The sequence below is a fragment of the Macaca nemestrina genome, chromosome 8, assembly GCF_043159975.1.
Source record: "Macaca nemestrina isolate mMacNem1 chromosome 8, mMacNem.hap1, whole genome shotgun sequence".
Taxonomy (NCBI): domain Eukaryota; kingdom Metazoa; phylum Chordata; class Mammalia; order Primates; family Cercopithecidae; genus Macaca; species Macaca nemestrina.
This window is the reverse complement of record NC_092132.1, coordinates 111,799,718-111,816,548: the sequence shown is the minus strand read 5'-3', so window position 1 is coordinate 111,816,548 and position 16,831 is coordinate 111,799,718. Positions and strand designations below refer to the sequence as shown.

At 45.8% G+C, this 16,831-nt stretch overlaps 1 protein-coding gene across 3 annotated transcripts; it reads right to left on the bottom strand.

Moving 5' to 3' along the window:
* Window positions 1–542: 542 nt before the first annotated feature.
* Window positions 543–16,347, bottom strand: LOC105476516 (cholinergic receptor nicotinic alpha 6 subunit). 3 transcript variants are annotated; one of them, XM_024791175.2, is made up of 7 exons: window positions 15,920–16,347; window positions 12,614–12,753; window positions 6,673–6,717; window positions 4,840–4,949; window positions 3,767–4,736; window positions 1,161–1,214; window positions 543–794 (listed from the first exon to the last, which is right to left on the bottom strand). In XM_024791175.2, exons 1-7 carry the CDS (start codon window positions 15,996–15,998, stop codon window positions 759–761), a joined length of 1,434 nt encoding a protein of 477 aa, XP_024646943.1. In that variant the 5' UTR covers window positions 15,999–16,347; the 3' UTR covers window positions 543–758. The 3 variants fall into 3 exon arrangements, with proteins under 3 accessions (XP_024646943.1, XP_011730798.1, XP_011730799.1); XM_011732496.2 differs by having other exon boundaries at window positions 543–1,214; XM_011732497.2 differs by lacking the exon at window positions 543–794 and having other exon boundaries at window positions 1,126–1,214; window positions 3,685–4,736.
* Window positions 16,348–16,831: the final 484 nt, after the last annotated feature.

Here is a 16,831-nt window from a genome sequence, read left to right as displayed (position 1 = left end):
CCTATTCTGGTTGCTCTAGTGACATTCCCCAGATGACATCTGGCCTGCAGTCTTCATAGCTACTACTTTTCCTAAGAAGCTACAAGCACTTGTGTGAAAGAACCCACTGCTGTCACCCTTGCAATGCCTAGCACAGCGCTGGGTTTCCCCTCAAGCTTCTTGCCAGATGAATGCTAAGCAAATACAGCCTGTTGAGAAAGACTCTGACTATCTGGTAGTTTTTATTTATTGATTTATTTTTGAGACAGAGTCTCACTCTGTCACCCAGGCTGGAGTGCAGTGGTGTGATCATGGCTCACTGTAGCCTCAACCTCCCAAGCTCAAGCAATCCTCCCCACATCAGCCTCCCAAGTAGCTAGGACCACAGGTGCAAAACACCACAGTGGCTAATGTTTTTAATTTTGTGACACAGGGTCTCCCTATGTTGCCCAGGCTGGTCTCGAATTCCTGGGCTCAAGCAATCCTCCTTCCTCAGCCTCCAAAGTGCTGGGATTACAGGCGTGAGCCACCACACCTGGCCAAACTGTTTTTTTTAAAAAAAAAAAACAAACAATCTATATCAAATAATGCTGAGGGGGGTGAGCTACATCACAGAGACATGCACAAGAAATCAAGGATGCAATAGTTCACAAGTATTGTAAACAGTTCACAAATGTTGCAAGGTCCAATTCCCGGAGTTCACCTGTCACATGTCATAATACTGAGAAACAGCAACCGCTGGAGGTAAAGCAGAACTTCTTAGTGTGGCTTGATGTCAATTACATAGTTAGGCTGTATTGTAAGTCATCTGTGTCCTGGGAAGCCAAACACACAGACATGAGAAAACTGACCTGATACTGTAGCCGTGGGTGCTGCCCAATCTGGGCACTAATGTCATAACACTTCTCACTTCTCCCCCTGTGCTACACTGGAGGATATTCCGCCTCCTGAGGTGCAAGAAAGTCCTCTTTTTCCATCTAGCCATCATCAGCTTTAGCAGATGGGGGACTTGCGTGGGAAGCCTTTGCGTTCCTTTCCTTGTGGCAGGGAATGCAGAACAAATATGGTGTCTGTAAATTTCTGAACATAAAGGAAAATACATTTTAAGATTTTCCTGTGCTCCCAAGTAGTGGCTGTAGAAATAGCCCTGCAGTTCCAAACACACAGACAATTATAAATACCCAAAGAAATACTCTGTCCACCACCATGGCCACGTATTTCCAGTCATCTTCTACCTGAAATGCAAACAAAAATTAAGAGCTGTTTTAAAAAACCAAAATCATAAGAAACATGCGTTGTTTCATCAATAAGCTGCTTCTTTTTCAAAGAAGGTTTCTCTGGCACATTTTAAAGCAAATATTAGCCAGGCAGGCAGATCACCTGAGGTCAGGAGTTCGACACCAGCCTGGCCAACATGGTGAAACCCCATCTCTACTAAAAATACAAAAATTAGCCAGGCGTGGTGGCATGTGCCTGTAGTCCTAGCTACTCGGGAGTCTGAGGCAAGAGAATCGCTTGAACCCAGGAGGTGGAGGTTGCAGCGAACCAAGATCACACCATTGCACTCCAGCATGGGTGACAGAGTAAGACTCCATTTCGAAAAATAAATAAAAATAAAAATAAAGCAAATATTGGTATTTGGTGAATCCATGTTTCCTGTATAGGACACATAAGACATTTTGTTTCGTCCGCAGAGGGCGAATGCACAGCCTCCGTGAGAGCCTCAGACAGCAGAGTCTGCGGCAAAGCCCTGACTCCGTGGGTCCCCAGGGACTTTCCCAACTGCAAGAGACACTACTGAGAAGCAGCTGCTCAGAGAGCTAGACTCATGCTTTGCAACGCTCGGTAGTCTGGCTCCATGGCAAATCTGGGGAATGAGTTTGAGGCAGCAGGTACTGCTGGGGGTGCAGGACATGGGGTATGATTGAGAACCACTTTATCAGGAATAGGCAGCCCTCCAGCCCTCAAAGGGATGCTGGCCATGGAGAGCTGGTTGTATTTCTCCCAGTTCCTGACCCTCCAGCCTTCTGCCACTGTCTCTGTACTTGTGTCTTGAGAGCCCTAACTGGTAGTGATTAAGTCAACAGCAGCTGTTTCTTAAATTTAAAAAAAAAAAAAAAAATGTTAGGGACAGGATTTTGCTGTGTTGCCCAGGCTGAAGTGCAGTGGTGTGATTGCGGCTCACTGAAACCTGGAACTCCTGGGCTCAAGCAATCCTCCAGCCTTAGCCTCACAAGTAGCTGGGACAACAGACTTGGCAAATTTTTTAAAATTTGTTTTTTAGAAACGGGGTCTCAATATGTTGCCAAGGCTGGTCTCAAACTCCTCCTGGCCTTACTTAAACAATTCCCCAGCCTTGGCCTCCAAAAGTGCTGCAATTACAGCCATGCGCCACCATGCCCTGCTAATTTTTGTATTTTTTGTAGAGAGAGGGTCTTCTTTTAAATTGTATGAAGGTGAATTTTTCTGGGCTCTCTTGTCCCGTGACACGTCCGCATGACAGCCATTCACAGCATCCTCCTCCTACACCAACAGGGTGGACTTTCGGTCTCACAGTATCCTTTCACTAGGAGTGATGGCTGCCAGCAGCTGCAGTCTGAAGTCAAACCCAGACACCTGGCCCAAGTTTCAGATGCCCTCCGCTAGTCACCCACATGCTGTGGGAAATTGGCATGATTCTCTTGAGCTCTGTCTTTGGAGGCTGAGGGAGGCACATGCTGCTATAGTTAGACTCTGGGCAGCAGGAGCAGAGTACGTGAATGCTAAAAATATCCCTGGGGCTCATTTCACCAGCACCTAAATCCCTCTCAAGTAGGACAAGTGGAGCCAGAGCTGCCGGAGCGAAAGCACTCCTGCCTTCTCCCACATCTCCCAGCACCCCCAGGCTGCACGCTACTCTGAACTCATTTCTCCTTCCCTCTGGGGCAGCTTTTCTCTTTCTACCTTTTTATTCGCCGCTGTTTCTTGTTCAGGGGCTTTTTTTTTTTTTTTTTTTTTTCTGAGACAGGACCCTGATCTGTCGTCTATCTCCCAGGCTGCAGCCTCAAACTCCTGGGCTCAAGCAATCCTCCCACCTCAGCCTCTTGAGTGGCTGGGACTACAGGTATGCACCAACACGCCTGCTAATTTTTTTTTTTTTTTTTTTGGTAGTTCAGAGTCTCGCTATGTTGCTGAGGCTGAGGTTCTTGGTTTCATTAACTGAGGTTGCCCTGAGTTTGTTTGTTTATTTTTATTTTTGAGATGGAGTCTCGCTCTGTCATCCAGGCTGGAGTGCAGGGGTGTGATCTCAGCTCACTGTAACCTCCACCTCCTGGGTTCAAGAGATTCTCCTGCCTCAACCTCCCAAGTAGCTGGGATTACAGGCCTGTGCCACCATGCCTGGTTAATTTTTATATTTTTAGCAGAGACGGGGTTTCCCCATGTTGGTCATGCTGGTCTCAAACTCCTGACCTCAGATGATCTGCCCACCTTGGCCTCCCAAAGTTCTAGGATTACAGGGGTGAGCCACGTGCCCAGCCCTGAATGTTTATTTTAAGCAAATTTTACTTGAGTTCACATTTCTGGAGGTGGAGATTTGCTCTAGGGCTGTTGCACCTGACCCCACTCCACTGGCAGGTGTGACCCTGTCAGTCCACCCATAACCACACAATAACAAAGCCAGGTCTCAGAGCAAGGCTGCAGGACCGTCTCAGGAACAACACTCACACTGAAGGTCTGACTGTGCCTCCAGAGTGCCCATAGGCTGCGAAGGGTGCAAGCTGGCTGGGTGGAGGGAACACACATTTACCTCCTTGGTTTCATTGTGGCTCTTCATGTTTTCCGCTATGAATTGAACACTGTTAATCACATCTTCAACTTCAGGCGAGTGCTCCCAATTTTCTACCATCCACTGTAACGGCTGATGATTCAATCTTCTCTTGCTGGTGGCAAGTTCATTTGATTTGTGATAGTGGAAGCATTCTTTAAGATGTCTGGGTTCCCCAAGGCTTGCAAACTTGCCTTTGGCAGGCCTCCTGGCAAGGCCTCTGGGCACTGTATCAGAGCCTGTGCCCCCTGTCTTGTCCCTCATCAGCAGGACTTGGGGCAGCAGCTTCAGGAAAACTGTCTTCACCCACCTGGGCATGGTGTGTGTGGCTGGGGTGCGGTAGTGTATGTTCAACACAAACACAGTCACCACGATGGACAGTGTGACAAAGATCATGGTAAACAGCAGGTACTCACCCACCAGTGGGACCACCAGAGATGTGGACGGGATGGTCTCTGTGATGACCAGCAAAAACACAGTCAGAGAAAGCAGGACTGAAATACAAAGCGTCACTTTTTCACCACAGTCTGAAGGAAGGTAAAAGACCAACACGGTTAGAAATGAAATAAAGAGACAGGGGATGATCAGATTAATTGTGTAAAACATCGGCAATCTTCTAATGTAGAAAGAATAGGTTATATCTGTGTATATCTCTTCACAACAGTTGTATTTGATATCATGTTTGTAGCCAGAGGCATCAATAATTTCCCATTCACTGTTTTCCCAAAAATCATTCATATCCACTTTTGATCCAATAATTAGAAGATCAATTTCAGCTTTGTCATACGTCCAGGAACCAAATTTTAGGGAACAGTTTTGATGATCAAAAGGGAAAAAGGTGATATCCATAGGGCAGGAACTCTTAAAAATAGCTGGTGGAGTCCAGGTTATCATGCCATTGTATTTAAGAAGAGCTTTTGTCTTGCCTTCGACTTGGAAGTCACCAACAGCACTGCAAAGCAAGTCAGACACCATTAGTAACACTCCCTTTGCTATAGGCCAGAATACACCAACAGCAGCTTTGGAAAGAGGCTACAGTGGTCAGAGACCCATACTTGTTATAGAGAACAATGTCGGGCTTCCAAATCTTATCCGCGGGAACTCGAAGAGTCTCAATGCCATCATATTCCATTGGATCCCAGCGCAATTTATAATCATTCCAGATCTAAAATAAATAGAAATCGGCTTTTAAAATTTCTTAATAACTTTCTGGCCAGGCATGGTGGCTCATGCCTGTAATCCCAGCACTTTGGGAGGCCAAGGCGGGCAGATCACTTGAGGTCAGGAGTTCAAGACCTGGCCAACATAGTGAAACCCCGTCTCTACTAAAAATACAAAAATTAGCTGGGTGTGGTGGCACGCGCCTGTAGTCCCAACTAGTCAGGAGGCTGAGGCAGGCGAATCACTTAAACCTGGGAGGCAGAGTTTGCAGTGAGCTGAGATCATGTCACCATACTACAGCCTGGGTGACAGAGTGAGACTATCTGGAAAAAAAAAATCGTTTCTTAATATTTTTCTTCCAATGTTAACTTTATGATGGTTCAACAGTTGTTTTTCAAAAAAGAATACATTCGGCTGGGCACGGTGGCTCACACCTGTAATCCCAGCACTTTGGGAGGCTGAGGTGGGCAGATCATGAGGTCAGGAGATCGAGACCATCCTGGCTAACACGGTGAAACCCCATCTTTACTAAAAATACAAAAAAAAAAAAAAAAGCAGCCGAGCATGGTGGCAGTCGCCTGTAGTCCTAGCTACTCGGGAGGCTGAGGCAGGGGAATGGTGTGAACCTGGGAGTCGGAGCTTGCAGTGAGCCAAGATCGCACCACTGCACTCCAGCCTGGGCGACAGAACAAGACTCCGTCTCAAAAAAAAAAAAAAAAAGTAAAAAGAATACATTCTTATTTGAAGAATGCATTGGTTTCTATCAAAATCCGGACAATTTTATCCATGGGGAACAGGGAGCTAAATAGCTAAGCTGATTCAGGCAAATATTTCATTAGATAATTATGTATTGACTATTAGTTAGCTGGTCAAAGTTTTAGGCTTAACTTCCATATTCCATGAGGTACAACACTCACACTGGAGTGGCAACCCATTTCTAATATCAAAAAGTTCAAGGGCACGATGATAAGTTTTGGATTTTTTTTTAACAAAATCTGTATAAATGATTAAGACTTCCTTTCTGTTTTCTGTTTTTTTTTCAAGACACAGTCTTGCTCTGTTGCCCATGCTGGTAACGTAGTGGCGCAATCTTAGCTCACTGCAACTTCCACCTCTTGGTTCAAGCAATTCTCCTGCTTCAGCCTCCCGAGTAGCTGGGTTTGGGGCGCCCACCACCACGCCAGGCTAATTTTGTATTTTTATTAGAGACAAGGGTTCACCATGTTGGCCAGGCTGGTCTCGAACTCCTGACCTCAGGTGATCCTCCTGCCTCAGGCTCTCACGGTGCTAGGATTACAGGTGTGAGCCACTGCACCCCTCCAAGACTTTCCTAAGGAAGAAGGGGTACGACTGATAAAACCAGCTGCTGGGAATCTCATGTACATGCTCCCAAGCTCAGCTACTGACTTCTCCAAGCCTGGTCAAGCAGGGATCAAAGAGCAGGCAAGCATCAGACCCGGGAGCTCAAGTTACAGAAAAGTGGAAGATCTGAGAGCAGCAACCAGGAAGGACGGAAATCTCTATGTCAGAAGGACCTCTGTCACTAGGTGTCTGCACCTGTGAAGCGTGCATCAAGTCAGCTATTACCAGAGCTGCACTTTAGGCTTTGGAGATGACCTAGAGAATAATATTTTATATTCTAAAACCAGTTGGAGATGGAACAAGGTAGTGCTTGTGGGTTTTATCCATTTGACATCATTAAGCCAACAGATGATATAGGCACATACGTGACGCAGCCACAAATTGGTTTCCATGATCTGGTTTACTTCATCCTGGGAAGAAGAAATAATATTTTTAGCCTCAAATGTGCTTGCCATAGAGGTGAGTCTTAGAGCAAAAATTACAACTAAAAAGAACCAAATCTGACATAGTCATGCCAGTGAAAGAAGACTTAAAGGCAACGTGTGAAAGCATTCAGCATGCAAGCAGAAATGCAGCATTTTCACATCTGGCTCCAGCCCTGTGGATTTTGAGAGGAAATGTGGCTTTAAACTCTTTCATAGCTGATTTAAGTCTCACCTCTTCTGTGAAGTGCTTCTGATCTCTGCAGCCCATCGAGTTTTCTAGTTCCATGAAAGGAAGGAAAGGAAAGAAAAGAAGAGCGACAGCAGGAAGGAGGGAGGGAGATGCAGATAGTGGTGGGGATTCCAATCCTGCAGTGTTTTTGCCTGTTCCCTAAACACCTCCCATCCCCGACTGTGCCTCAGGGCTCTCCAGGCTCTGAGTCCTGAGACCCCTGCCCTGGGATTCTACCTTAAAATGTCAGCCTCAGTCGGCCGGGCACAGTGGCTCACACCTGCAATCCCAGCATTCTGGGAGGCCGAGGCGGGTGCATCACCTGAGGTCAGGAGTTCGAGACCACCCTGGCCAACATGGTGAAACCCCGTCTTTACTAAAAAATACAAAAAATTAGCCGAGTGTGGTGGCAGGTGCCTGTAATCCCAGCTACTTGGGAGGCTGAGGCAGGAGAAGTGCTTGAACCCTGGAGATGGAGGTTGCAGTGAGCCAAGATCACGCCGTTGCACTCCAGCCCATGCAACCGAGCGAGACTCCATCTCAAAAAAAAAAAAAAAAGCCTCTGCCACCATGGAATTTCCAGCTGGCAGCTGCTACTCATCCCCAGCCAAGCCACCACTTCGATCATTCACTACACAAATATTTATTGAGTAACCACTACGTGCTCTATAAATATTGGGAATACAGCAGTAAGAGGATGGGAAAATGTCCTGCCTTCATGTGTCTTAGCTGTTAGATGGGGAGACATAAAATTACTAATAGATCTATACTATAACATAAGAGAGTGGTAAGTCCTATGAGGATAAAGGAGGAGGGAATGGTCCATGTGTGGACAAAAACACACACATATGCACACACACTCATGCACACTCATACACGCACATACTCATGCACACTCACACTCATGCACACATATTCACATGTGCACACACACTCATGGTACTCTCATACACACTCATGCACACACACACTCATGCACACACTCTCACATACACTCATGAACACACGCACTCATGCACACTTTCACATACCCACTCATGAATTCTCATACACATTCGTACTCTCACACATATATTCTCATACACACTTACACACTCATACATGCACACTCACACTCATACACTGGTGCACACTCATGCACACACACACTCATGCACATGGACACACTCATACACTCAGGCACAGTCACACTCATACACATGCTCTCACACGCTGGTGTACATGCACACACACTCATGCACACACACGCTCATGCACACACGTGCACATAATCTCAAACACACATATCTATTTTAGATGGGATGGGCAAAGGCGGCTTCTTTGAGGAGGTAATGTTTAAGCAGATACTTAAATGACCAGAAGACAGACAGGGCTGTGTGGAGGAAGAGCATTCCAGGTGGCATTCCAAATGTAATGAGTTCCTAAGCTACCACCTCTCAGTGGGAGAACTACCAAAGACACATCTGGCACCTTGAGCAGCCTTACGGCCCAGCAGCCTGGTGGCTGTGGTATGTCCCCAGTGGCCAGCAGTAGATTCACAAGTCTTCCTCAGTCAGCCTTGCTTCCCAAGACACCCAGGCACCCTCCACAGTAAATGAGCTCAGTGGTGGTGGCCGAGGGAGCCGTGGTCAGGCTCAGACACCAGCTTGCCCTGGGCCAGTGGCTGCCCTGCAGTTCTCTTCTCCCCTACTCCATCCCCACTGCTGCCCCTCCTGGAAAACTCTAAACAGAAACCCTGCCAGGCTTCCTCTTTCAAATGGGCCTGTGACAAGACAGGGTAAGCCCCGGGGTTTGAAAGATCAGCAAAGGAGTTGCAGTCATGGGTTCCTGTGAGTTCCAGGAAGCAAAGAAATTATCTGTACTTATCTATTGGTCAACCAATTCATGGCTTTACAATTACACAAGCCTGCGGTCAGTGCCTTCTGGTGATGAGCGTCCCCTTGCAATCTGCAGAGTCCAGCAGGGGCTGTGTCCATAAATCCACTCACTGCTGGTCAGGAATGGACTAGCTCTGCAGTCTCGGTTCCAGGAAGGCCTCGGGGGTGAGGGTATAAGTCCTAACTGCCCTCCAAAGCCTGCTTTGTCTCTGAATGAGCACACTGTGTTCAGAAAGCTGAGATCATTTGGCAATAGCCAACTCCACAGCCTCACTTCCACAGGCTCAGAGAAGCTCCAAGTGTTATGGACATGGCCCATGGGGGTGTGGACACCTTGCGAGATGTTATCTGACCCTATGGAGCAGGACCTGTCTGGCAAGTCATACTCTCTCCATCCAATTCCAGATCCCACCAATGGGCATGGTACTGCTATCACACGTCCCTGCTGGAGGAATCCAAAGACCCACAGCATCAACTCCATTCCTGGCACCATCAACCTGTACCTCCTTCTTGGAAAAATCAATTCATTGACATGGCAGCTGCATCAAAGGCTTTGAGTTATGATTTCAAATGGACTCATTTCTGGAGCAGCAGCAGACTCGGAGACTCGGATCAGAAAGGCCAAGTGGGCTGCATTACACCAAAGCTTTATCTTTGTCATTTCAGATATACCAGGCCAGCACAAACACTGGATCCCTCCGAGGGGCACTTGGTCTTGCTCCTGCACTGAAAGAAACCAGAAAACTTTCTGGCCAAGGTCATTTTGCATGACACAAACACACTTCCAGGTAGAGCCCTGGTGCTCCAGAGCCAAGCTGGGGATCAGACAGAGGGCCCCGAGGCCCTCCAGAAGGGAGGGGCAACAAAGTTTCCTGGCTGTGCCACTTCTCTCCGCCACCCCAAGTTCACCTGACAACACACAGCTATTGCACTCCTGGGCATTTATCCCAGAGACATGGAGGTTTATATTTACACCAAAACCTGTACACAAATGTTCACAGTAGCTTTATTTGCAATAGACCAAAAACTGGAATCAGCTCAAATGTCCTTTAACAAGTTAATGGTTAAATAAAACATCGTAGTCCAAGTGTGGTGGCTCACACCTGTAATCCCCACTTTGGGAGGCCATGGTGGGCAGATCACTTGAGGTCAGGAGTTCGAGACCAGCCTGGCCAACATGGTGAAACCCCATCTCTACTAAATACACAAAAATTAGACGGGCGTAGTGGTGCATGCCTGCAATCCCAGCTACTTGGGAGTCTGAGGCAGGAGAATCACTTGAGTCCAGGAGGCGTAGGTTGCAGTGAGCCGAGATCACGCCACTGCATTCCAGCCTGGGTGAGAGTGAGACTGTCTCAAAAACAAACAAAACAAGCAAACAAAAAAAGCAACCTGGAGTACTACTCAGCAACAAGAAGGAATGAACTACTGATATACTCAGCGACTCAGAGGAATCTCTAAAGATGATGCTGAGGGAAAAACCCAGTCCCACAAGTTTACCTACTCTATGATTCCAGTTACGTATGACATTGTTGAAAGGAGAAGATTTCAGAATGGAGGGCAGATTAGTGGGGGAAACGGGCAGAGTCTACAAGGGATCCTTTGTTATTTCTTACAACTGCATGTCAATCTATAATGATCTCAAGAAATAAAAATTCAATTTTAAAAACCTGCAGTTCCAAGTCTGCTTTGCAGCTGGAGGTAGTCAATGAGATGGAAAGCAACAACTCTTACGGAAGTCACAGAAGTCTAGGATGTACACTTTGCCCTTTTCCTCTCTTCCTTCTGTTTCTTGCAAAGAATGTGAATGTGAGGATGGGAATACATCAGTTATCTTGAACCATGAAGCAACACTGAGGGAAGAAGGAACGCACAAAGGGTAGTGAAATAGAAAGAAGGAAGGAACCTTGGTCACTGCTGCCTCATCTGGTTTATACGTTTAGAATCACGGTCTGTTGGAATGACATTCCTTGGAGCTGTGCGGTGCATAACCTGGACAACTGAACATATATGTGCAACCACTAACACCGTGAAACTGACTGATATTAATCTCCTGGACTGTTAATCTTTAGATTTCTGTTGCATAAGAAAGGAATAAACTTTTTGTTTTGTAAAGGCTGTGGGTTTTCTTTTAATATCTGATACTTGCAACCAAATGTAAATGCCAAAATCTGCATTTACCAGCCATTTCACCCCCATCTTCAGAATAACCTCCTGCAAGGGCGTGTCCAGCAGGGTTATGGAGTGATGCCATGCAGTGAGGTGGCCCTCACAGACTTCAGAGGAAACTGAGTTCAGCTCTCAGTTCACAACAACCTAGTACACAGCAAGAACTGCTTCCAGCCCAGCAGGAGACCAGGAACCAGGACAAAGCTACTGGAGTTGGGAAAGGGATTAGAACAGGCACCAAATAAATACTCACTAAAGGATGGGAGGGCGCATCCAGGTAAGGGGAAACATCTGGCTTTATTTTTTTCAGCCAGTGCATGCACACTTCCAGCCTAGGTCACAGATAGAGGACTGGGCCAGGGTTGGTTTCATCCACTGGGAAGTATGGACTGGAGAATGTGGTGGGGTCTGACTCATGCCTGTCATTAGGGTCTTTCCCCAGGTGTACCCAGAAGAGTCACTGCCATCTCACCCATAGAGCAAAGTCTGGGAGGAAGGAGGCCCCTTCACTATCCATGGCTGGGGCTGACTTGATGGGCAGAGCTCCCCTCCGCGTGCTGTAGTCTCAAGAACGCTCCAGAGCCCCTCTCTGGAGACACTTCAGACCTCCCTTGCTTCTTAAGCCTGCATCTTCCTGGAATTTGGTCTGAGCCCTGGAGCCCAGACCTTGCTGACTCAAGAGTACGGGCCTCGCCACTCCCTCTCCCTGCAATGGGGGAGCAAAGATGATCCAAAAGAGCGAGCTCCAGTCCTACTTGCCCTTGAACACGGTAGCAAGGAATTAAATTAAGATCCTCAAATTCCCATCCTTTTTTTTTTCCCCAAGGCTAAATGAAAATTGCATTTTTTTCGTTCTCATAACATAGAAGACTTAAAGCAATTTTTTTTTCTCCTGCTCTGTTGCCCAGGCTGGAGTGCAGTGGTGCAATCTTGGCTCACTGCAGCCTTGACCTCCTGGGCTCAAGCAATCCTCCCACCTCAGCCTTCCTAGTAGCAGGGACTATAGGCATGTGCCACCACACCTGGCTAATTTTTGCATTTTTGTAGAGACAGGAGCTTGCTATGTTGCTCAGGCTGGTCTCGAACTCTTCAGTTCAAGGGATACGCCTGCTTCAGCCTCCCAAAGTGCTGGGATTACAGGGGTGAGCCACCACGCCCAGCCTTAAAGCAATTTTTTAACTGTGGAGTGAAAAGGGCACGAGCTTTGGATTTAAATCTCAATTTTGCCATTTTATAGTTATAGTTAAGTGACCCTGGGAAAGTCACTTAACTGAACTTCCATTTCCTCAGCAGTGAGATGAAGATGTTGGCCACGCAGTGTTAACAGGCGTCTGGTGCACAATGGGTGCCCCATGAAGTTAGCTGCCTTTCACTCCCCCTGCAACTTTTTGATTCATAAACTGGTTCTGAAAGCACTTCAAGGAAAAACACTGCCTCACACAGACAGGTACAGCATTGGTGGGAAAAGTGCCTGCCTCCCAAATGGATGGCTTTGAAGGGCCAGATCTCTGTAGATCTGCATTTATCTGTGTTTCTAAAATTCCTTCATTTACCGCCTGCAAAAGCGTAACAATGCTGGGGAAAGCTCTGATCAGATGGCACTCACCACGTTGGCCAGCTGGGTGATGGCCACTTCAAAGTGCACCGTGACGGGGTCAGAAACGTTTTCCACGGGCCTGATGAACTGGTTGTAATGAGAAAACAGTTTGTGGAAAAGCCTCTCCTCAGTTGCACAGCCCGCACCGCCTGTGAGGCCAAACAGAGGGGAGAGTTAAAGCCAGCCAGGCCACTGGCCGCTGCAGAGATTCTAGGCAATTCTTCCCGGGCCCTGTGGGGAGTGGATGTCCCAGCCCATGACTGCATCCTGGTGGTGTCCCCACCTGTGCATGCTCCACCAGTGCCCATCTCACCCCACCCTCTATGCCTCAGCTGTTCACCTTTACAGTGGAGATAAAAAGAGTAATGCCTGAATTTCAGGACTAGAGCAATATCAAAGAAAATTATGTTGGTCAGAGCATTTCTTAAAGTCTAAGGCACTGCAGATATAAAGGAGTAGACACAAGGCTTGGAATCTTCGCTTATGCCACTGAAGTAACTCGCCGTCTTACTGATGGCACTAGACCCTTTCCAGTAATTCAGGAAAATCCTGTCCTTTCTTGTCTAAAATACTGAATCAACTAACATCTGTATCTACACCAGCAAGGCGCTTAGCTGGGGAATCTTCACCAAGGAAACTGAAATAACTAGTAATTTCATGATGGTCTTTGCAAGTCATGTTCTTTTAAAAAATCAACTTTGAAGACATGAACAGACACTTCTCAAAAGAAGACATTTATGTGGCCAAGAAACATGAAAAAAAGCTCAACACCAATCATTAGAGAAACACAAATCAAAACCACAATGAATAACATCTCACGCCAGTCAGAATGGCAATAATTAAAAAGTCAAGAAATCTGTTGATGCTGGAGAGACTATGGAGAAATAGGAACGCTTTTACGCTGTTGGTGAGAGTGCAAATTAGTTCAACCATTGTGGGAGATGATGTGGTGATTCCTCAAAGACCTAGAACCTGAAATACCATTTGACCCAGCAATCCCATTACTGGGTATATACCAAAGGAATATAAATCATTCTATTATAAACATACATGCATGTGTATGTTCACTGCAGCACTATTCACAATAGCAAAGACATGGAATCAACCCAAATGCCCATCAATGATAGACTGGATAAAGAAAATGTGGTATAGGCTGGGCGCAGTGGCTCACGCTTGTAATCACAGCACTTTGGGAGGCCGAAGCAGGCAGATCACGAGGTCAGGAGATCAAGACCATCCTGGCTAACATGGTGAAACCCCGTGTCTACTAAAAACACAAAAACTTAGCCGGGTGTGGTGGTGGGTGCCTGTAGGCCCAGCTACTTGGGAGGTTGAAGCAGGAGAATGGTGTGAACCCGGGAGGCTTGAAGTGAGCTTGAAATGAGACAAGACCACGCCACTACACTCTAGCCTGGGCGACAGAGCGATACTCTGTCTCAAAAAAAAAACCGAAAGAAAATGTGGTATATATGCACCATGGAATACTATGCAACCATAAAAATGAACAAGATCATGTCCTTTGCAGGGACATGGATGGAACTTGAAGCCATTATCCTCAGCAAACTAACACAGGAATGAAAAACCAAGCACTGCATGTTCTCACTTAAAGGGGGAGCTGAACAATGAGAACACATGGACACAGGGAGGGGAACACCACACACTAGAGCCTCTTGAGGGGGTCCAGGGAGGAAGAGCATTAGGAAAAATACCTAATGCATGCTGGGCTTAATACCTAGGTGATGGGTTGATCTGTGCAGCAAACCACCATGGCACACGTTTACCTGTGTAACAAACCTGCACATCCTGCCCATATACCACAGAACTTAAAATAAAACAAAAATCAACTTTGAAATTCAGTTATTGTGGAGATTTCTGAGAATGCAAGGCTTTTAAGGCAAATTTACCTGAAACTTTTTTTTTTTTTTTTTTTTTTGAGATGGAGTCTCACTCTGTTGCCCAGGCTGGAGTGCAGTGGCACAATCTCGGCTCACTGCAAGCTCCACCTCCCAGGTTCACGCCACTCTCCTGTCTCAGCCTCCCAAGTAGCTGGGACTACAGGCGCCCACCACCAAGCCCAGCTAATTTTTTATATTTTTAGTAGAGACGAGGTTTCACCGTGTTAGCCAGGATGGTCTCAATCTCCTGACCTCGTGATCCGCCTGCCTCGGCCTCCCAAAGTGCTGGGATTACAGGCGTGAGCCACTGCGCCTGGCCACTTGAAACGTTTTTAAAAGTTGAAATTGGTTTTTAAATAATAGCACTTTCATTCACTAAATTTTAGACAATAACTTTATGCATATCTCTTTGTATTTTTCCAAGAAAACCTTAAAAGTGGGGTTACTTGTCCTCATTTGACATAATTGATTTCATTACTACCTCCTCTACATTTTCCCTCACAGAATTTAAATTTGATACCTAACGTAGGACGCCACAAATTTCCCAAAGGGATTTATACATTGAAGGAAAAAAAATGGAAAGGGATTGAAAAGTTCATCAGGCAACACGAATGGAAAGATCTCTGTTAAATTACTAAATGGAAAGAGTTGCCTGACGAATGCCTTTGGAAACACTGAAATGCTAGGGTTTTAGCAGGAAGGACAAATTTAAGGTAAAACATCATTCTTGACATCGTAATTAATCATGATAAACATATTTCTCCATGGCAGACAACAAATAATCCTTATTACCCATTTTCTTCCTCTTGAAGACTTTTTATAGCAGATAAACCCTCCATCAGCCTTGAAAAGCAAGTCCCCTGCAAATCTAACAGCATAAAAATGTGATTTTATTCAGCACAACAGCAGTGGTTCATTTCTAAGTTGTAACTTTTAAAATGAATGATCTTACTCATGGGATGCGTTTCAGCATAATCATGTGATGTGTTTCCCCAAATGAACACAATTACCTACAAAATGGAAGAGTTCATTGACTGAGTAATAATATCAGCTAACAAATATATTACCACTTTGAAAAAACATTAAACATAACTGCCAATAAATAAGTTCAATACAGTCACAGCAGAGATCAATAGAAAACTGTATCATTTTTCTTATATTTTCATTGGGAAAAATAAAATAAAATATGGTTTGCACTATGTTTCATGGTCCTCTCCTCCCCACCGTACCCCTCAGATTTCATCTTTTGTTACACCTAACGCATAAAAACCAAATAGATTAATTAGCAGTTGTAACAGTGGTGGTTCCTATGCAGACCACAGAATCTTTTATTAATGTATCTTCTCAAGCACAACTAGAAAAGAGAGTAAATACATGTAGCTAAAAAGGAAATAGAAGATAAAGCAGAAATGAAACCTACCTTTAAAGAAAGGTGTGAACACACACAGCCAGAGATACAAGCCCCTGTGAAAGAATCCCTGCCCCTTGCTGGTCGGCATGGTCAAAACACACTTGGATTCCTTTTTTCTAGGCAAAGGATTGTGGAAAACAAAGAACTATCAGTCAGCCACATGCATCCAACCTTGACATCATCAGAAGCCCACTGCAATCTGTGTCTGTCTTCTGAGAAATCAAAACATCCCCAGGACTTCACATGGTTATTCCCAGGATCAGAGACTGAGGCAGACATGAAGGGCGAATAAAAAGGATTCGATCTGATGTCAGATGAGTCATCACATTTCCTATCAGCCTAGATGTCTCTTCATGCAAGAAAGGGGAAGAAAAGCAGAAAGGAAATGCTGGGGCAGACAGGACCCTGGGACGACAAGCACCTGTGAGTGGCTGAGATCTTTCTGTGGTGCAATTTCAACCATAATCTTAGGGGAATTCACTGAGCTCCAACTACAGGTAAAGCTCACGCTAGGTCCCAACAAGTTTGTTCTGACTCATGGAGTTCTCCAGTTAATCAAGGCTTAACCTTGTTAGAAAACTTTCTGCAATATGAATCCTCATTTCTCTCTTAATGAGTGCAGCTTGGAGAGAACAGAAGTTTGTTTTTGTTTTTGTTTTTCTGACTCCAGGGCTTCCAGTGCCTTTTCTGAGTTCAGTGATCATCCAGGACTAGAGACTAGATGTCAGAGAATGAGAGGAATGGATACCACCTGGATATTTTCACATTTATTTAAATATTCTTATTGCAAAGCATGGTGGATCACCTCCCGGGTTCACGCCATTCTCCTGCCTCAACCTCCGAGTAGCTGGGACTACAGGTGCCCACCACCACGCCCAGCTCATTTTTTGTATTTTTAGTAGAGACGGGGTTTCACTGTGT

Coding starts and splice junctions, on each gene's coding strand:
- LOC105476516 (XM_011732496.2), bottom strand. CDS start 15,998: ATGCCGACCAGCAAGGGGCAGGGATTCTTTCACAGGGGCTTGTATCTC. Junction 12,754..15,919: donor GTTCACACCTTTCTTTAAAG/GTAGGTTTCATT, acceptor TTGGCCTCACAG/GCGGTGCGGGCTGTGCAACT. Junction 1,215..3,766: donor GCCACAATGAAACCAAGGAG/GTAAATGTGTGT, acceptor TTTGCATTTCAG/GTAGAAGATGACTGGAAATA.